This window comes from Mustela erminea, chromosome 5 (genome assembly GCF_009829155.1).
Source record: "Mustela erminea isolate mMusErm1 chromosome 5, mMusErm1.Pri, whole genome shotgun sequence".
Taxonomy (NCBI): domain Eukaryota; kingdom Metazoa; phylum Chordata; class Mammalia; order Carnivora; family Mustelidae; genus Mustela; species Mustela erminea.
The window spans coordinates 58,242,319-58,264,825 of NC_045618.1; the positions used below are offsets into that span (position 1 = coordinate 58,242,319).

The window sequence follows — 22,507 nt, forward strand, 5'->3', positions numbered from 1 at the left end:
AAAAGGCCCAGGAGTCCCCTAACATCCTCATCAGACAGAGATGGGGGGTGAGTCTGTGAGAGCTTAAAGACGTAACAATATTATCAACAACCAACACCAAAACGGATGGTTATTACATGCCAGGCATACATTTTCACCTCATGCATTCCACCAAACTCCCTTCTGAGGCAATGAGCTGGGCTGCAGGTAAGTTAGAACTAGAACCTTGCCCAGGCTCTCCCTCTCTGGATTCTGAGCCTGTAACCTCAGGGCCCCATCAAGCCGCCTCATTCTGGGCTTCGAGGAGCTAACTGGAAGAGCTCCGTTCAGATTCTGGGAGGCTGAACTCACCGCATTCTGGCCTTTAGGTAGACAATAATAATTTGAAAGTGCCAGAAAGGAGAGTGGGACAGTATTTGACTTATTACCAAGGCGTGGTCTACAAGAAACGAGAGAATTCTGACCTCATGCTTCTCCTAGATTTTTACCCTTTCCTGAGGCTCCTTGGCCTGCAAACTCTGTCTCTGTATATCTGTGAGAGAGGACAAGGACCAGGGTAGAATAGAGAAGCAAAGTATCTGAAGCTATTATTCTCGTATTTTAGAAATCACATTGTACTGTATCCTGAAGTAAGAATACACAGAAAGTGATGCCGTCTTAAAATTCAAGTTATGGAACCAAAACTAATGAAGAGTCAATGATCATATGTTCCTTCTCCTCTTTCTTCTTCTATTATTATTATTATTATTATTCCCATCTGGTCTACACCTAGAGCTTCAAATACATTATCTAATCTAAGTCTCACATCATTTCTATGCAGGTGTGACAATCTTCATTTTATAAATGAGGAGATCCAGTTTAGAGAAGTTAAATAACTCACCTAAGATCACACCAGGTGTGGGAGGCAGGATTCAGACCAAGGGCTAATCCCATGCTCTTACAAACAAAGTTACAAACTTTTGAACTCTGAGCTCTCATTTCTCTCCGGCAGGATCTCCAGGCATAACCTTGTTCCTGGTTTCTTGAACCCCTACTCAATTCTGATGAATGTGTCACAGATTTGGTGACTGACGCTTTGACAAATTCAACCATTTTGGGTGCTAATAATCCTAATGAGGAATTAAACCTTAAGTCAATGTTAACAGCATCTCCTAAGTCACTACATACTATTAGCTACTAACCAGCTGTCAAACCAAAACGACTTGTTCCACCAGTGTCTACTTTCCACCACTGATGGGCGCAGCTAGCATGAGGGCGATAGCGAGAACTCATCTATTGAGCAAGCAGTAGGTAAGCGCCCCCATAAACAAGAGTGATTTCTCAACGGTTGTTCCCCTTACCTCCTGCTGTCAAGGGTACTGGTAGAAACTCAGCAAATGTGATCAGATGACAGGATGAGTAAGGAGGCCAGAAAGTTTAAGCAAGTAAAAAGTTAAAAAAAAATTTTTTTAAAGTACATTGGGGCACCTGGGTGGTTCAGTCAGTTAAGTGTCTGCCTTCAGCTCAGGTCATGATCCTGAGGTCCTGGGGTCCTGGGATCAAGACCCACATTGGGCTCCCTGCTCAGCAGGGAGTCTGCTTCTCCCTCTCCCTCTGCCTCCCCCCTCATGCTCACTCTCTCTCTCAAATAAACAAAGTATTTTTTTAAAAAATTAAATTAAAAAACTAAGTATGAAAAAAAAAGTATATCCATGCAGATGACAAAGTTAAAACATCACAGACTCTGATTACAGTCTCTAGAGTGATGCTGTATGGGGCAAGAAGATGTCCAGGAACTCAGGGCTTTCACTACTCACCTATAAACCAGCAGGTTTCAAGGGGTCCCTGACAACATTCAATGGGAAGCTCCCCTGATATTTCTGTCTTAAATGTCCAGCATAGGGAGCAATACAGCAATGTGCGAGAATACTGATTTTTACAAAGTCTGACACTTTACTTTTCAGTGTCATCTGATTTCAGCCAGGGTCTATTTTTTTCCCTTTTTTTTTTTTTTTCCTGCCAGCTCAAAGCAACTCATGCTATATACTGGCAGAAAAGAAGCAAATAGAATTCCAATTAGAATAAGAAATATAGAGAAAACTCAATTAAGTGGCTGATAACTATGCTAGGATATATAGTTAATTTGTGTAGAAGCATCGAAATCTGGATGGATAAAGAGGAGCAAACCCCTATTTCTACTCTCAGGTTTGTAAGTTGCCTAATAATATTAAAGATCATTGGCTCTCCAAATATGTTCATGTTTCTATCTATAAAATGAGGACATCCAGGACACCTGGGTGGCTCAACCAGTTAATCGTCTGCCTTCTGCTCAGATCATGATCCCAGGCTCCTGGGATCGAGTCCCAGATTGGGCTCCCTGCTCAGTGGGGAGCCTGCTTCTGCCTCTGCTTGCCACCTATAAAATTATAAAAAAAATAATAAAGAGGACATCCTTTAGAGATGTTGTAATTTTCTGGTGAATGGCTATAAACAAAATCTTGTAGAAAAACTCCTTTACAAACAAGACAAAATCGGGCTTTTTCTCACCATACTGCAATGATAGGCTTAGTTGTACTACTAGCTTCTTCTTGATCATTTCAAAAGGTGGAGAGCCAAGGGTGCCTAACCTAATTCTTTCTCCTACAGCCCCGGAAGGGGATGACAGACTCATGTGGGTAATCTTGTCACAATGCTCAGGAGTAGAATGTATGGATGCCAAAGGCTTTCCCCTCACTTGATGATCAAAAACAATCAAAATTCTGGAACTTCCGAATGCTCCCAAACATGAAAGTCTCCCAGCACCCTCTAACAATAAGGAAGAGTTAGGGAAAAATTTACTTCCTGTAGATGCTACACCTGCCTAGTGGCAACCAGTTTTAACAGTCTGCTGAACTAGAAATCCCAGAACACTGAGATGCAGACAGGTAGAGTTTGGCAGCTCTGATTCCCAGAAATTTCCCAATGGACAGTATGTTCCGTCCATAGCTCACCACGAAGCAAGTGGGGACCAAGCCATCCACTCTCAAATGAGGAAAGATCGGTTCTCTCCTCCTTTTCTCCCCCCTCCATGGTTTTACCATCCGGCCTCCAACTCAGTGGCCACTTTAAAAAAGAAAAAAAAAAAGTTTACTTTTGAGGAAGGAAAGTATGTCATATGCGAATTATCAAACCAAGCATTGATGTAATTCATAACTGGATTTTGTTGGGATTGCCATTTATAAGTTGAGAGTGTAACCATAAGTGCTTGTATTGAATCAAGCACTCAAAAGATATTCATTGGCACTTTCTTTGATTAATACAATGAAGTATAACTACCAAAGATGGCTGGGTTACCAGAACATTCTGAGCAGGTCGAGCTGAACCCCATGATACTGCTGACCTTAGAGGAAATTGCCTTTTATATAACTGAAAATTGATCCTGAGCCCATGTCGATCTACCTCTTAAATACAAGATATAGGAAGACTCTGTAGGATATTAAATCCTATCTGAAAATACTTCAATGAAAGAAGCAGTTGAGGACTATGTTCCAGAATGGGTTCCAAGTGAGATTGGTCTCCAGAGATGATATACAAAACGGTTTCGGTTGGTAAGTGAGTCTGAGAAGATCTGTGTTCTACCCCGTGTGGACTTAAAAGGCACATTAGCCAACTAGAGGATCTGAAAATTCCCATACTAGAGTAAACCCTGCTCTACTCCTGCTTTCAATCTAGCTAACTGCAAAGTCCTTTTTTTTTTCCTTAAGTAATGTCTATTTAAATATCCTTGAAATTGTTTTTCCAAATATTGAAGGAGATATATTTACACAATCCTGTTGTTAATAATTATAACGCTAAAAAAAATTTTACAAAAATATATTCCTGTATACATTTTCAGAAAGAGTTTACATATATGAGACCTTGCGAATCACAATAATTTAAGTGCTTAAATTACTTTAGAGAGAATGTTTAAGTTTTTCTTTTTTCACAGCTATTTAAAATTTGCTTCTTCATTCAAAGAATATCCACTTTTTCAAAACAGACAGTATTACAGGCAAGTATATGGGTCTGCTATTTTGACAGTGGAAGACGTGGAGAATTCGTCATCGGCATTCAAAAGGAAGGCGATTATGTCACTACCCCCATTCAAAAATCTTCAATGGGTCCCTATTACCTACTAGATCAAGCACAAACCCCCAGCCAGCTGACTATTCAATGTCCTTCACAATATGGACCCAATCCTCCTTTCAAAAAATAAAATAATAACAATTATTGAAGGTCTCCTATGTTATTAGCACAATGGGGTGGGGGAGGGGAGTGGGACCTGAAGGGGGAAGATGTCTAAGACACGGAAATTATCCTCAACAATCTTCCAAACACGAAAATAAATAAGTCAAGCCACTAATGACTACGGCAGAGAAAACCTGATTGTCGGAAGAGAGACTCAAAAATGGTGCAATAGGACTTCTGAAGAAGGAATTTACTCCTAACTAGATGCATCTGCAGTTGGTAGAGGGCTTACGGCAAGTAGCTGTTCTTCCAGCTTTCTTTCCACAGCTATTACTTCCTAGATATAAATGCAGGATTTCATTTTTAGGTTCCTTGCCATGATGGCAATAGCACAGGGTCAGTCCTCAGCTTTTTAATTTATAATTATTTAATTATTTATTCCAGGAGGAAAAAAAGAAGTTCCTTTAAAAGCAACCTCTAAATAAAAAATAGGAATAATGTTTTATTAACTACAAACCAAGCAAGAAATTACGGTCATTCTACATAAGTCATCATTTCATCTGTAGCCACCCCAAATCTGTGAGACATTATTTATTATGCCCATTTCACAGATACTAAGTGGAGGATTAGAGGCTCCCCCATGACTGGTGACAGAGGTGAGGATTTAAAGGGAAGCAGGCAATGTCAGAGGCCCTGTCTTTAACCACAATGTGGTTTAACTGCCTATAAACACTCTGCAACCCTCAAAGAATCATTATTCACCTGACATGCATCACAGATTTCTACTTCAACAACTTGATGTGTGCAAATGCAATTATTGTCCTCCTTTTGTACCCCGGCAGATGGATGTCTGTACTTTGAAACTCATGGCAGGGAAAAAGAAGACTATCTAGATTGTGGCACCTTCATCCCAGGAGAGAGGCTGGCATGTTATTTTGGACTGTCATTTTTTGTCTGTCCTACCTGTCATCTCTCCATCCGACCTCTCCCCTGCGTCTCCTACTGCCACTGCCTTAACTCGGTCCTCATCTGTCTTCTGGAGTAGGAACACTTAGTCTGTATTTAGTCTTGTTTCCCTCCAACTACTCTCTTCCTTCTAGAAGAGCTTTTACAGAAACATAAATCTCCCCACCATTCCTTTTTGCTTAAGTTACTTTAATGGGCTCCCTCACTTCCCAGAGCAAGGTTGCCCTGGGGCGTGAATTAATTATTCAGATTCCCAGGACCCCCAGTCGAGAGCCTAAATTCTGTATGGCTGAGGTCTGCCTGGGAATGCGTATTTACAGGCCCCGTAGGAGCTGCTATCACCAGGAAAGTTTGGTAAACAGCGCTCCACCGGATTAAGTATAAGCTTCTTTGCGTGTGGTAAACAAGGATCTTCACTTACCGGCCCTAATGGCCTCTCCAGCCACCTTTTCCCCGTGCATTCTCTCATACGACAGCAATGTCCGGCCATAGGTCTGAACGCACCATGTTGCTTTCCACTTCCAAGACTCCGCCTGGCTTCCATCTGTTCCCTGTAAGCTCTCTACCTTGCTCACCTGAAACGCCTGCTGAAGGCCATCAGAATCTCTCAAAACATCCCCACTTCTGGGAAGCCTTCCTCGGGTATTTCCAACAGAATTAATTACTCCCTCTTCTAGAACGCCTTACAACTTGTATGCCACATGCACTGTTAGTAGCACGTCCATTTACCTGTTTACATTTCTGAGTACTAATGAGTATAAAGGGAAGAGGGCTGCATCTTACCGGCTTGGTATCTCTGGCAGCTAGGACAGGGCTTGGCACTAATTGTATGGTCAATCAATGCCAAAGGAAGAGAATATTTTGGGGGATGCCACCATTAGTCACCAACCTCGACTTTTAAAAAGCCAATGTTTTCCTTGAGTCCTCACAACCACCCTGTGAGTTAGTTATTATTCCCATTTTACAGGTGAAGAAGCTAACACAGAGGGAGATCACTGCTTCGAAGCAGCAGGGCAGAGACGATCGATCGTTCCAAGCTACCTACACCACGCACTGTCTCCGTGCCAAGGAGCCTTCCGCCACCCACGCCCCCAAACTGACTATCTGCCTTGCCTAAGAGTTATTTATATACTGGACAGGGTGCCTCCGGTCTGGGAGATGGTCAGTTATTGAAAGCAAGGATCCTTGTAAATTGCACAAGGAAATTTTATTCCCAGAGTGTCTTGCTCAACGAAGAGCTTCATACAATGAATTTAAGCAGCACGTATTTAGGAAAGGTCTTGGGAGTGAGCGCTTCCTGCCTCCAGACAGGTGCGTGGACCTACAGAGTAGCCACAGTGCCCAACACTTCATCATAAAAGGACACCAGCGAGGTAGATTGGACAGGTTTTTAATCTCTGACTTAGCAACTTTTCTTCATCACTCACATTTAGTACATAGAAATTTTGGAGGTTTTATTTTAGCGGATGGCATTTATTACAAATGTGAGTTGGAAGAAAAAAAATATGAAATTTTACACTCCTAGTCTACTTTTGTAAATCTTCAGTCTTAAAAAAAAATGAATGTTTGGTTCTGAGGCAAGAGTAACATCTCTAACAGGCAGTGAGGGTGGGGAACCAGTGTTTTTGCCTTGGCAAATATTCTGACTAGAGGGTAATCAGCTACATCTTGTATAAATTACCAGTCTAAAATCATTAGAACCCAGTAAAATATACTTAACTTTAAAATGTTCCTGAAAATTATTTAGACCTTTTGGAATGATTTGGAATACATTTCAGGAGAGGGTATGGTGTCAGCCATCTGTAATTATTATCATGTAGTATTGTTGTGCTTGTGAAGTACAGAAATTCCAACAGAGGGGTTCTAATTGATTAGATAATGGAGAAGTTGCTTTGTGTTTACAAAATACACTTCATTCTTAACTGACTGTACAGTCATCTGATATTAATATATCACACCTTAGGTATCCTACTCCTAAATTGTGACATTCTCTCATCCTCAGAAAATAAATTCTAAAGCCTAGTTATTTTCTCGATGAACTGAGAAGAAAAAAAGCTCTCCTGGTAAACAAAACCAAGAAACAAAATACTATCTCACTACATATTACAACTAACCTGTGAAATCAAGGAACTAAAAATACATTCCACCCTAACAAACAAATAAGCAAACAAACAAAACTCTGCAGCCTCTCTCTCTGTTTAAAGATAAAATGCACAAATAAAAAATAAGACCCATGAATGTAAACATTAGATTCCTGGAACCTGAAGTGAGTATTGCGTGATGTATAGAAATGTCCATTCACTGGGTCGTACACCTGAAACTAATGTAACATTGTGCGTCAACTACACTTCAACAAAAAATAAAATCAAAGACTGCCTGATTCAGTCCTATTTTACAGATGAACAAAAGTCCAAAAACAGTTAAGAGATTCATCCAAGACCACAGAGCTAGTTAATGTCAGCATTAGACAGGGGAACAGGAGGTCAAGGAGCTAATAATCACTGTTTCCAGCCAACGTTATACTCTTGACACATGAAATCTCAGTATAATCTCCGGGACAATGCTGAGGCCAAATAGTTTTCCCCCCACTTTGCAGATGGAGAAACTGAATCTATCAGATATTGTAAAACCGGGATGTGAGCCCACGTCTCTCTGCCTCTGAACTCTGCCCTTTCCAGTATAACCCTGAACTTAGAGCCCAGGCCTCTTGACTCACAGTCTAAGATTCTAGACAGAACCTCAAACAGACGAGAAAGCGCTCCCTACCAGGTTTTTCTTGCATCCTCCAAAATAATTACACTTGCTCAAAAGCAAATTATGAAAAAAAAAAAAAATGGGGCGACATATGTAGAAAATCAACAAAAGCATGTGGGGTCTAAAATTCAAGAATTACTTCCAGACTTCTTACCTGTCTACGAAACCAGTGACTTCCCCCAAGGTCAACCTCATCCTAAACAAGGAGTCCAAGCAAATGGACCCTGAGTTAATTATGGGAAACCATCCACCACATTAAGCAATTTCCCTTATTAGGTTTGCCATTACTTTAAAGACTTATCTATGCACTTTCTTTCGTAAAGACAAATAACATAATGAAAGGAAATGCCATCTCCAAATTCTGACTGTATGTGTGTAATTTAAGAGAACATTAAGAGCAAATAAGACCAATCCTATTTTAAGTGTTATCGTAAAATACTACTTAGAATAAGAATCTAAAGTTTACGAATGTATGGATAACCAAAAGATTTCTAAGTTTGAGTTGTGGGTCCATTGACTTACCTAAGGCAGTGTTATATATGACAGAATGTCGGTAAAAGAAAACAACTTTTACTATCTCTCAAGGATGTAACAGAGTTTGATCAAATGTATCAATATATTCAAAATAGCTTATTTATGTGCAGGTACACATCACAGAGTCAATAAGAACAAGATTTTGATTAATGTGTCCATCTTTAAAAAAAAATCTGTGGATTTGTTTATTGATTCAGAAGTGGACCTACTATTTTTTTTTTAAGATTTTATTTATTTATTTGACACAGAGAGAGAGAGAGATCACCAGTAGTCAGAGAGGCAGGGAGAAGCAGGTCCCCCGCTGAGCAGAGAGCCTGATGTGGGGCTTGGTCCCAGGACCCTGGGATCATGACCTGAGCAGAAGGCAGAGGCTTTAACCCACTGAGGCACTCAGGTGCCCCCAATGTGGATCTACTATTGCTAGATGGTTGAATAACTGATAATCCCTACAAAGGAAAAGCAGAGAAAGAGAACCAGGAACCAAGTAATTGTAACATGAATGGAAACTATGAAAGATGCCATGATCGAATTAGAAAGTGCTCGTGGGGTGCAGAGAACAGGACACTGGCCCACACCTGGGCAAATCAGGCAGTCTTCAGAGAGAAGTTGATATTAGCATTGGATTTCCATCAGTAAGAATCCCCTAGGCAGAAGAGAGGCAGGAACAACCTTTCTCTATGTTTCCCTCCATTATTTCCCTTTTCAAGATCCAGCTTTTCAACCAGCTGACAGACCTTACTGCTGGATATAGAAGCAATACTAAAATGGCTTCCTTTCATTTTAATGAAGATTTTGGTGAAGTCTCAGAGTTGTTTTCCTGCCGGTCATTGGAAAGGGAGTTCAAAACTACTGAGGGATAAATTTGGTAGATGAAAAGGGTTTCTATTATTGTCTTCTGTGACATCAGAATATTTCTAAAGGCCAAAATAAAAACAAATGTCAACAGAGGAAGACGAATTCTCCCACCTCCCCCTCCTCCGCCACCACCCCCCACCCCCACCTCTCCCACAAAACAAGATGCATTTCAAGAAACTCTCTGAGGGCAGAAATATATGAAAGAAAGAGGAAGGGGGGAAAAGAACATGGCATCATTATAGACTAGTCTTCTGAAGCAAAGTAAAGACAATGAGGGGAAAAACAGAACACGTGTATTACAATGTATAGCACCAAACGGCTGTGTTTGATGCTCTGGAGGGCTTCAACAAGTACTGTTCAGCCAAAAATCAATTGAAAAATCAGCATGATAACAGAGCATGAGTTGCCCTATAATAGCCTTAAGACCCCCAAGGCTATACAAGTCCCTTTCATCTGCCACACTGCACTGACTCAAGGGGAACCTCACTTCCCCTCCCTGAGTACTTTGCCTAGCTGCATTTCTAACCTACTGTTTTACCCTCCCTGGGAAAGGAGAGCGGACAGGACCAATGATGATTTACAGTGGGTTTTAAGATTTTTTTTCCCTTTCTGCCTTATTCTTTATCTTTTCTTGATACTTGCACTCAAATTCAGCCGATGGTATTAGTCACAGGACTCTTTCCACAATATTAAATGGTCAGGCATAATCTCAATAACCTCATAATAATACTGTTTTTTAAATGCCTTAACTAACAGACATTAAACTGCCCCTTAATAAAAAATCAGAGTTCAGGCTTATGCAAATGTGGCATGTAAGCAATTCACAGCATTGTTATAAATATACATATACAGTTCATTCCAAGATTTCATCTCAATATTTCTTCAATCACTTCCTCACAATGTCTGGTTTGTTCAATTTATATTTCTACTTGGCATTTGGTGCAAACCCCCAAAGATAAGATACATCTGTCCCTTAGTCACAAATCTTGGCATTTTTACCTTAACTCAATCGTGAAATGATTGGTTGAATATTACCTTGCTTATTAACAGGATTTCCTCATAATAAAACACGTTATTTCCAAACTTTTGAATGTGACATGAGATGTACCAACTCAGTAGTGACATACCACGGCTTGAGAAGGACATATAAACACCCTGATCCGTGTGAGGGAAGGAAAAGCTAATTGGAAGTCAGCTTCCCTGTGATTATCAGCTTGTTTATGGGGAGGGAGGACTCCTCTGAATGGCACTGTAAATTCATCCCTGATTATGGCATTAAAACCAGAGTTCATTTCCACCAGCTCCCCGCAAACCCCCTACCCAATCCATTTTGTTTAGTTACAAAGGGTTGTGCACTGTTTTCAGAGAATGACAGTTTTCCTGCTTTGATTTTCTCCAGTTTCAAGAAAAATTAATCAGTTGCACAAGCCAGTTGTCAGATTTCACTTCCCTCATGGCAGAAAGCGCACATATTCATTGTCTGCTATAAGAATAAATTTTAGTAATTTTTCCCCATGTCAATATGAATATTAGACTGACCCAATTAATATGAAATTCTTCTTTGCTGCTGGAACAGACAGTGCTGCAGAAAGAGCCATTTGCACAACCTGTTCATGATTATGGGCCATAAGGACACAAAGATGGCACACACATTTGTGGACCATCTGAATTCTTATATGGAGCGGGGAGGGGGAGGGGGAGCAGCATGACGTTAGCGTGACTGTCGTGGGTCATGTTTTTTAATCCGTAGTATTGGACATGTAACACAGCAACAAGAGCTGATCATTTTGTTTAATCACCTTCTGGATCTTTGCCAGATGGTCTCTATTGAGAGCGCTGCAAACAGAGAGAGATGAACTGCGTCTAACACGCCACCAGAGCTTTCCCGTAAATGTCTGAGAACTGATTCCAACAAGAATTTAGTCTCAGAGCAGAAAGGGATACATTTAAAAACTATGTGCATTAACTATACTTTTCCCCATAGAATCCTCACTTGGCATGAATAATTTACCCACTCTTATGCTAATGGGATCATGAAAGTATCCCTGTGTCTTTAGTGCAGCTATTCTCAGCTTTCAGTAATTACCCCACCCAGTGAAAATAACATGGCTTCTGCATTGAACGGCAGACTAGTACCTGACAATTAGAAAGATCATGGCTGACAGTGGAAGGGTCCAGAACTGGACAGAGAAACCCTTGTGGCCCTCCGAGGAGTGTAGCCATAGAGTAACGCTGGCCGTGGGGCAGCCATGCAGGGGAGAAAGGGTGAGAAGAAACATTTTCCATTGTCGAGCTCTGTGTTTTCTGAGTTATTACCAAGATGTTACTTGAATAAAAATACGTTCCCCTTTACATCACCAAGTGTGAAAGACGTTCATGACAAGTTCTGAAGAAAAAAAAAAAATCCAAGAAGAAGAACCAGAAGAGTTATCTTTATCGCACATCTGCATTAAGTATCTATTTTATCAGAATTGTTGAAAATCTAAATAGTGGAAAATCCTCTGCGTTCTGCTTTTTGGAGGGAAAAAGGATTACTAAAAAAAAAAAAAAAAAAAAAAAGAAGAAGAAGAAGAAGAAAGAAAGAAAGGAAAGGAAATAAAGTAAAATAAAAAAGAAAATAAAGAAAAAGAGAGAGCGAGAGAAAGAAAAACTCATTTTCGACCTCTGTCCACAAAACTCCATGTTAGGTAGTTCACTGTGTAAAAATTATCAGGCTAAAACATCTGGGAAAGAAAGCTATGAAACAGCAGGGAACGTGGCTGGTTTATTGTTTATCTTTTGTTTATGAGGCAGTATTCAAGTTTAATTACTACTCTAAATTAAACTCTAACTGGCATCAGGAGACATCCCTTTACATGACTAAGTTAAAAAAAAATCTAGAAATCCCAACTCTGGGTTTTTCAAGTAAGTTGATACATATAGGAAGAAATTACTCAAAATTAACAGCAATTATAGAAAGCTTTTAAGCATTTATGGGCGCTATTACATGCTCCTAGAGCGTTTATTTATTAGAAGAGTTTAATTTTATTTCTAATGGTTACTATTCTAAAAAGTCCTGAAAAAATCAACAGAAATTATTTGGATGTTTGCTGATGGCTGAAGGATGGTATTCTTTTGACTTTATTGGGGCAGGGGGAGCGGCAGAGGAAAAAAATGCAACATAAATATTCTATATACAACAAGTTCTTCTGTGGGAATGTTCAATTATCAATTACATTCTCAGAGAATTATATATATATATATATATATATATGTATATATATATATATATACACAATTAGGAAGACAGTAAGGAAAAGAAATGTCATTTACTTATCCTAAAAGTGAGTGACCAGTTTTGGATGAACTTAGCTCTAGGAAAAATAAAAGTTAAAAGCAACTAGCAAAAGATTATGCCAGATGGCATCTGTCATATTGTATTTAGGGTTATTTTAAAGAAATTGCCGCCACTATGAAAACATTCCATTGACGGGGTTTTCCTAGACTGAATAAGAAATCCCTGTAGAACATATTCAGGATCCACTGTGGGTAGGCTGGAGGTTTTTCTCCCTCCTTTAAATGTATAATTGGAATATTCTGGTGGGGGAGAAATCTATTTTATCCTGATAGCATGCATTATAAAGTCAAAAGTGTAATACTATTTTAGATGCTTGTTTACCTATAAACACATTCAATATAAAGGGGTATTTTTAGATTTCCACCACCATGACTGGTAAAGAACTGCATAATCCATAAATAAATATCCAGCTCTAAAATAATAGTCTTATTGCCTGGATCATAGTTGGAGACATCAATGAAAGGGTTTGGTAGGTGGCAGAGTTGAGGGGAATTATGCTGGCTGGTGCAGCCCTGTGTCCTGCAAGATTAGAGACATATACATGCTAGTATGCTAATGGATTTAGGTTAAACTGGGTCTGGCAACAGTATGGTTAACGTGCGTGTGGTGTGCAGTGTGAGCTCAGCAGTTACTGGGCCAACTGTCTCGGTATTTCTGGGAATCCTGCCTATTCACAGTGCAGGGATTGTTCAATTGCTGCAAAATGTACAAAATGAATTTTACAAAAATGAATTGTAAGGAAGGCCCCATTACAACGATTTTGCAGCAAAGATGTCAACATCAATTTTTCTTTCATGCATAGCTAATGATTAAAACAGCATATTCCATTTGCCTAAGACAATTTATTTCATATTGGCACATCAAAATATTGAAATACAAAGTTATCTTTACTCTACCCTTTTTATTCATTGCTGCTGAACCCATACCATTGTTCAAACCAGGAAAAATAAAACAAACTTGGCACAAAATACTTAAAACAAAGGCTCATCAATATTCTCCAATTTGTCAACATCTCAATTACAGCACTGGAAAAAATGTAAATTTCATGTGCTCTAAACACTGAGGGGTCTATTCTCTTGCCAATTCACATGCGTTACTCCCATCAGCGTTAATGGGAGTTACACAAACCCATCAATAATAATAATACTTTGTACATATATTGTGCCTTTCATCTGAGGCTCTCAAAGTGCTCTATGAACAAGGGGGCTGCTTCCTAGTCTTTACTCTGGCAAAATACACAATGAAATACAAAGCAGCTTTTGACTCAGCAGGTACAGAATTAGGGACCCCAAGCCTTATTATCAAGCCCCATTTTACTGATAGGAAGCCAGACACAAAGAGGGCCAGTTACTGCCCCAGAGTCCCCAGTCTGCACCCTAATTCTGTCCCTGAAAAACCAGATTTCTTTCTTCATTCTAATGTAACTAACAAGACAAACTCCCTCCCTTTGGCTGCTTTTAGCAAAAGAAATCAGAGTGAATGAAAATCTGGTTCATATTTATATAGTTTACTGCTAGGCATGTGCTGTTTGAAAGACAGAGTAAAGTCAGGTTTTACATTTTACCAAGTTTGTTTCTTACAATATTTCTAAAATTTGACTTTTTTTTCCTCTATTTGGTTTGCTGCACAAACGCTAGAGAGGAAAAGATGACCTTTCACCTGTGTAACTGTAGCTCTTTCACTATCAAGTCATAAAATGAGGTATTTTTAGGTTCCAAAGTAAAGACGTGTATGAATCATTTTAGTAAAGATAGTCACAAAAAATATAAAGCAACATAAATGCATGTATTGTTTTATAGCATATGGCTATTAAAGTTTAATTTAAAATGTGTATGAAAACATTGTATTTAGTACAATTCATCCCTATTTTTTCTGTTTATCATAATTTGTTTTGAAACTGAGTCGTTTTACAGTTTTCCATATGCCTGTTGTGCTAATAAATTCTGAATACGCAAGAAAACTCTTTTCTAAACTACGAACTTGGTTTCCAGTGAAACATTATGATATATTTAATACGAGGAACATAAATTTCGCTCCTAGGTTTCCCATTATACAGCAACCCTAAGATTTAACCTAGGATAAGCATATGTGATTTCAGTCAATATCTCTGTTGACTTTGCCCTGCAGCAGATAATTAATCTTTCCCACAGAAAGCTACTCTGGACAATTCAGTGGGCCACATTTCAGAATACCTTAAATACATGTTTAAAAGACAAACATAGGCCTGAGTATGACAAAATACCTCCGAGCCTAGCCTTCCAAATTTAGTCTGCGGTAATAAACAGAATACCCTCAGACATGTGTTTGGGGACCACTGATATGATAAGCCAGGTAGGAAATTCTCCACACCAAACATTCCCTATTTTGTAGGAATCATAACTTGTTTTTGCCCCTCACACTTTAACACAATAAAATGACCGACTTCCTAGTACTCGCACACATAAGCTACCATGTCCATTCTTTAATCCCACGGAGATAGGATAAAAGGAACAAAATCCTGCAGGGATCAAATCCTTCAACATGGGATAAGTGGGTGCAGCTACCCACAACATAGAGGTTTGTGGGACTCTCTTTTACCCAGTGTATCCGTCTCAGAACTTTCCTCTTTTTCTGACCACCATCACCAAGAAAACAAAACTACCCGAAATGATAAAACTCTGTGGCTTGCCTGTTGCGGCCAACGATTTCCAGCTCCAGACCCCAGGGTCTTCTCTCTCCCCCCTCCCCTTCTCGTTGGTCCTTTCCTGCTATCTCCCTTGCCATAACTCAACCAACCCAACAGAACCAGTCAGTTTTAAATTTCAGTTGGGACCTTCGTGACCTGTTAATGAATCTACAGAGAGGAGAAAAACTCACAGTGTTGAGTTATGCCTGGTGTTGCGAGCTGACTTGGAGTCAGAAATGCTTGAAGCGTTAACGTAATTGCAAGAATGTGAAAAATGAAGCGCTGGGCTCCTGAGCAAAGTGAAAGGTCAAAGCGAGCCTCACACACAACAAGTCTTTGGAAGATAGCCTCATTAGACCATTAAGCCTGCTTCTCTTTTCCTCCCTCTTTTGTCCAATGTTGAGGGTGTTTTGTTTTTATTAATAGATACCTTTCACCCTTTGTGTTATAGCAGTTAGACGTAGTAAGGAAGGTGGGCTCATCCAAAGCTTTCCAGATTTAAGAACCCCGAGAAGTCTATCGCCATGACGGGGAACCACAATTAAGCCATGGCTGTGCAGATCCACAGATTGGGGTACACGCCATCCCCAAAATGCCTTCCACTTTGGTTTTCTTAGGTACAGCCTAACTGGTCTCATAAAGACAGTAGATAAACCTCAATACGTCCAATTCAAAAGTTCTTCCACAATTTACCACCCAACAGTTTTCACTTCTGTATCAGTTGCAAATAATCCAGATTCTAGTTTGGACTTACTCACCGTTAATGGCATCATAGAAGAGAAGTTTCTTTCTATACTCTTCTAGGATACTAGTAATCCAAAACCCGTGGCCAGAAACTCGGAGTCAAGGCACTCACCCTACATCAACCACCCTCTTTTGAATGGCATAGACGGCTAGAGCTCAAGCTGTCAAACTGTCCTCCACATGGAAGACTGTCTAATGCTTTAATATTGTGGCCATAAACACAGTCATAATAGAGATGAAATAGACCTAGGAGATCAGACACCATCTAACGTAAAATATTAAAAAGTAAAATCTATACACTTTCCTGGCCCACATTCAGTAATGTATCTTCCTTTAAATTATGATTTAACTATAGAAGAGTCATCCCTACTAATGTGTAATTGCTCTCTGCGCAATAGGTGAGTTTTAAATGGTAAAATTTATTCTAAATTACCCTAGGCTTCCTTGTCATCTGCAGTTGATGTCCCCCTTGCCCTCAGATTATTCTAATTTTTAGGGCTTGTGACAAAAGTCACCATGTCAGCCGAAAAGAAATGGGGACAAATAATCCAGGAACTTCAAAATCCATCTTCCCAAGATAAAATCCCATATAAAATCCACACAGTACTTCTAGAGCTCCTAAGAAAACACTTGGGTATTTTATGTGCTTATAGAGGCATCCTTGCTTGATGACAGAGAACTCCGACAGTTGATACTACAACCAGAATATACCGCTTACAGAATGATTCAAACTAGTGCATGATGGCGGCAAAGTAAGCCTGTCACTCCATTTACTCACACGCAGAAGTAAAGTGTAGATAACCAAATTTGTAAAAGAATTGGCAGAACTAATCAATTGTTATTGTAATGTCTACTTAAAGATTAGACGTCTCACTTCAACTTTTTTTTTTTAAGTAATGTTAAGTTCAGAGGAAATACATCAAATACATCGTAGCTCTCTAACCTGCCACTCTCCTGTTGACAGGGAGGTAGATGTACTGAGATCATAAAATACTGGAGTTATTTTAGTTGTGTCTACTTTGTACAAGGAAAATGCTTGACCCTTTACCTTGTTCACTGCTGTTGTCTCCACTCTGCGAAGCATGGCCCCCACTGGAGGGCCCCGGGGTGCCTGCTGAGTGGGTAGAGGTTGCGTCATCGTGATCTCGCCAAGAAGCAGGATTCTGATGTCAGGGTGCCAAGATATTTTTCCACAGTTACCATTTCAGCCGTAAGTGAGGAGCCAAGATGAAAGGTGCAGAGGGAGACAAAAAATGTATACATATGAGTATTTGTGGAAGGAGGCATCTTTAGATTCCATACTATGGAATGTTGTCTTGTCAGCAATAGGTACCAAAAGTAAGAACTTTTAGAATCTTGATGAGGTGATGATTAGTTACATTACTGTGTACATGTGTTTAAACTCATTGAAACAGATGCTTCAAAGGGGAGCATTTCATTACACACAAATTATACCTCAATAAAGTTAATCTTTAAAGTTAGGAAAATACAAATCTAGAAGTCATTTCTACTCTTGGTGTCCTAACGGGGGCATACTCTTCCAAGAATGAGGCCAATAGTCTTGGAGTCTAATTACAGAACATCTCCAAAACTCAACTGACTCCCTTAAAAAAAACAAAAAACAAAACCCCACAGATTCAAGAGAGTATGGGGCAACCCCTTGGATCTTTCAGATGCATTGAACTAAACCAACCTGAAGGATCTCTGAAAATTACCAACTGATTATACCCCCAACAGATACAGTGATATTAACCAACAAAATGAAACAACTATGAACCGTCAGCCAGCTGGACGTAAACTTCCACGTGAGCTCCATGGAAGCTTTAAATTCACAGGGCAGTGCTTCTTTCCTGGAAGTATGACTTGTTCCAGAGGGTATGCGAGGCAAATGGAGAAATTATAGCTCATGCTACTTTGCTGAGTGTATTCTTCTCCTGTTCCTCCTCCCCTTTCCTGATCATTCCCAATCCCCTGCTGTTGCTTAAAGGAAAACAGGAATTCTAATGTACAGGAAGGACTTTATCAGCACCACATGAAGGCAGGCAAGAGATGGAATTTCCTCTGGCAGAAACGGAGAGTAGGAACAGCACACGAAGCAGGCCAGCCTTAAGGCCAGAGGCGTACACTTGTCACTTGCATGTGATGACTTCAACTAAGGCCCGAAGATCTCCTGGCAAGCAAATTCTTATTGGGGGGGCGGGGAGATTCTTTGGGGGCAGAATAAAACAACATCAATCTCTCAAAGTCCGCGATTTTTTTTTCACAAGAATTGGTAAATAAGGATTCAGACATTCCTATGGGCAGCATGCAAACATCTTGACCATCTGAAAGCAATCTTGCCATGTTGTCATTGTATATAGTATATCCAGAAAAAAAAAAAATCAGTCTATCATTTTCTTCTACATCAACTTTAACGTATATATAGAATATAAAATTTTATCAAAATAGAATCAAGAAACCATGATGAGACAAAATAAGGGACTATTCTTAATTGGAACAACAACAACAACAACAACAAACTTTTTTTTTTTTTCCCCTCTGCAGGCCCACTACAAACTGACTACAAATTAATTGTTAGCATTTTTGAGAGATGACGAAATGACCCAAAGCTCTATAGATCAGGAATAACTGTATCAAATCATGCTACTGGCACAGCTATCAGGCTAGCAACAGATTTCCAAGTGAACACCTGAAGCACAAATCTTGGGAGTCTAAACACAGCACAGGTTTAGATCTCTAGAGGTTATGTTTTAGAAAGGAGATTAGGGAATGGAGTCGAATAAAATGAAAATCAAGGTTCTGTGCTGCCTGTATTAAGACAAAGTCATGCCTGTGATTTCTCTTTTTATCAAAGTTAGAAACCACTCCAAGAGTTTCAAGCTAAAGGCAAACAGAATACAGGGGCTCTTCAAGCTTTGCAGTCTCCTCGGGTCAGCTGTTTGCCGGATGGTAATCAGATAAAGAGCTAGAAGAATTACGTGGAAAAAAAAAGAAAGAAAGAAAGAAAGAAAGAAACAATAGCATGGCATGAGTTTAGTCCTACAACAACACTGGCTAGAGCCTTCTTTTAGAAAATGAAATAACTGAACCACATTCACCTAGTTAAACTTCTCCGTGTATACAGCGAGTGATGTTAATTTTATGCACTGCAGACTTTTTATTAAGCAGGCTGCTATAAAAGCTCCTTACCCCTCATGAAAATTACAATAATTAACCACTAACATCTCAACTATGTTTTAAGGTAAATGTCATCCAACAACTATTATATCATCATTCAAATGAGCAAGTCTTTCTGTTTGGGCCCTAGAGTGACTTGGAGCGACTGCTCGAAAGGACTTCCCCTACTGAAAATACTGGTTGGTCCCCCTCAGTCAAACCTGTGCTGAATTTTTAAAAGACAGACCTCATTCATTTACAATTCAGTGTAGTTCTTCCAGTGGTTTTCTGGAGGGGGTGTTTTCTCAAGTAAAGGGGTGGGAAATAAGCCACATAAGCCAATTTTACTTTAAAAGCAGCTGATTGCTCTAAGTGAGTTGGATCTTCGGTTTTCAGCCCAGTCCTTCAACTTGTTCATGTTCACTATTTAACATGCCATGCCCCCGTCTCCTCTCTTTTCTCCTCCACATCTTCAAAAATACTAGCCCCAACAAGTGTCATGAGATGTTTATTTCTGTAGAGTGTCTCAAGTATTATAACCTTGTTGGAGAGACTGACACAGACTAAGGAGAAACCACGGCATTCCTCTGACTCGAAAGTAGGAAAGTAGGAAAAACAGATGGATCTCTCTGGGCCTTCAGGGCTGTGAGGTTATCCCAAAGTTACCCCAAAGTTCCTATCCAGCTACACCATGGTGACTTGATCACATACAAAGACAAACGTTGATAATCTGGTCAATAAGGAATTGCTACATTTGTGGCCATAAAAAATTGCAACCTCCACAGATAGATAAAATATAATCCTTTACTCATAACACTGTTTTTGTTTTTTTTTCCTGAGACTGAAATATTTGTTTGTATCACAACCTCTTTCTTTCTTTTTTTTTCTCCCCCTCCCTAGATAGTTTCCAAGTTTACATCCTTCAAGAACAACTGCCTGGCTTTCTGCCAAATCATATGCAGAAGTTTAGAGAATCTTGAAACCAAAGTGGCATATGAAAGCATGGACAACACATGATGTAAGTAGAAAATAAAGAGAATGCTCTCTGAGTGCACGTGCGTGTTCGAGCACACAGGTAGACCCACTGCACTGTACGTGTCCTGTGCTTCAACCCAAGTATCCTGAAGACACCCGAGGGCAAGGAAGGAACATGTTTCTATTCCCAGTGGCTTTAATAATTGGGAGTCAAATAGGGTACTCTTCTTGCTCTTACGTAATTGCGTTAAAGAGCAGTGTTAGCAGGAGAAAAGCAGTGAATACTGAGTGGAACACAATAGAAGGAGATGGAAAATAGATACAAGAAGCTAGGTCTCCAGGGGCAGTATTTTCTATTTGCTGGGCTACAGACTCACAGCTGATAATGCAAGTTGTAATTAATATAAAAGCATGAGACAAGATGGGGAGAGCTTGTCGTAGCGAGGCCACAGGAGATCATTCTGTTACTCTCCTCTATTTCTCATTTACACAAAGCTTTCCCTAGAAAACACAATTCTGCCTGTGTTTTCTCCTATGGAAAAAAAAAAAAAAAAAAAGATTTAGCACCATCATTGAATTTTGCTAAATCTGGGAAAGAGCACAGATAGGAATGGAGTCACTGGGCATAGGAAGCAAAACATTTGCAGGCCTCTTTTGTTGAGGTTGCAGATATGGTGAAAATTGTAACATTTTACACCCCTATGGCACTTCTGTGGGGACCTGCTCACAGGAAAATACTTAGTAAGTCCTGGTGAATTGGTGGTATTGCCCTGTTTAAGTGATTCCACAAAGCTCATGGTTCTCCCATTGCAAAAAGACAATGGAGTAAAATGTAGAAGTGTTTCTAAATAAATGCAAAACTGAGAAGGGAGGTGAAATGTATTAGGATTCAAGGAGGAAAGCAAAAGCCATACTACACACCAGTGCTATCTAAAATGATCCGAGACTCATCTTAGACCCCAAGTGAAAATGGGTGTAGGATAGGAGAGAGAGCATTAGGTTCGAATTAAGACACGAGGGTGCCACCCCTAACAGATCATGTGTCCTTGAGCAAGGGATGCACTTCATTTCCTTGGGACTTGCTTCCTCCATCTCTTTAAAATTAAAAACTTAGGCAAGATAATCCCTAAGGACACTTCTACTTCTTATTTCTATAATTAAAAAAAAGAAAAACTTTAAAATAAGTATTTGATTTTCTAGAGACTACACAACTAACACGTAATATATAACACAAAGCCACAATTTTTATATGAACTTAAACAATACAGTAGACTAATTCAGACCCTGTGCTTGCAGGTAGAAAGCTACAGTAAACATATATAAAGATATTTCAACCAGCAAAGGAAGCATATAAGACTAATTTGACTCAATATGCTTAAACAACAAAGGTAAGATATGCTTGCATCACTACACATAGTTAATGTGTAACATATTTCCTATGACCGTATGATGTTTTAGTTCCCAATTAACACTGTGCAGAAAATATATTTTTTTAAATAAGGTGAGGACACCTATCATGAGGTATTCAAGCCTACAAAAGTTAAAAATGTTAATAGTATGGTTTGAAAAAAATGTTGGAATTTCAACTTCATTATTCTAAAGTTGACATAAGAACTCAGGAGAACCATGCATGCTTTCAGAACATGGACTCACTCTTTAAAAATGTAAATAGAGCTGGGGTCTTTCCCTCATCTCCCTGCTTCTACCCTCTGTTTTGCTTTGGGAATTAATACGTGAGTAACTCTCAAAGAAGTGGCAAGTACTCTTTGCAAATTCTAAAAATGAATTCCAAAATTTAAAAAAAAGGATTCCTCTACTTAACTTTTAGAAAAAATAGAAATTTCTTGTTTTGTTGGTATACCATCACATTAGAAAATGTCTCCTATAACTCTGAATTGTGTTAGGATATTCATCAAACATTCAGTCTGAAAAAAAAAATGGGAAATCCATTTTTAAAGTATCAAAATTCTAATCTGATAGTGAATGTCAGTGGTGGTCAAGTGTGTGTTTGACTTCATCTCACGACAGTTACACTGAAAACATACTTCACCCGCACACCCAAAGTGATTTAAATAATATAATTATTTTGAGTGGGAAATTGACAGCGGAGCTATCAACGTCCAGAAGCTACACAACAATAACGACAGAAAACCCATGACCCCCACCATGCTGAATTGGTGGAAGAACTCAGAGGCAGAACTTTCCTGGAATGGAGACACTGGATAAGACACCACAAGGTATAGAACTTAAGAAATTATCTGATAAAATAAATCATTTGTATTATTAATATTATTATCAAATCCCATTATTTCCCCCTTGATATCCTATAGGCCAATCACTTAAACCTATCCCTCTCC

At 39.3% G+C, this 22,507-nt stretch overlaps 1 protein-coding gene across 9 annotated transcripts in view; it reads right to left on the minus strand.

The window, feature by feature from the left end:
• MEIS2 (Meis homeobox 2) overlaps positions 1 to 22,507 on the minus strand; it is a 208,060-nt gene that overhangs the window by 175,042 nt on the left and 10,511 nt on the right. For all 9 annotated transcript variants that reach the window (XM_032343234.1, XM_032343229.1, XM_032343227.1 and 6 more), the window contains one exon: positions 17,068 to 17,182. In XM_032343234.1, coding sequence (XP_032199125.1) covers positions 17,068 to 17,182 — 115 coding nt within the window. The remainder of the gene's footprint in view (positions 1 to 17,067; positions 17,183 to 22,507) is intronic.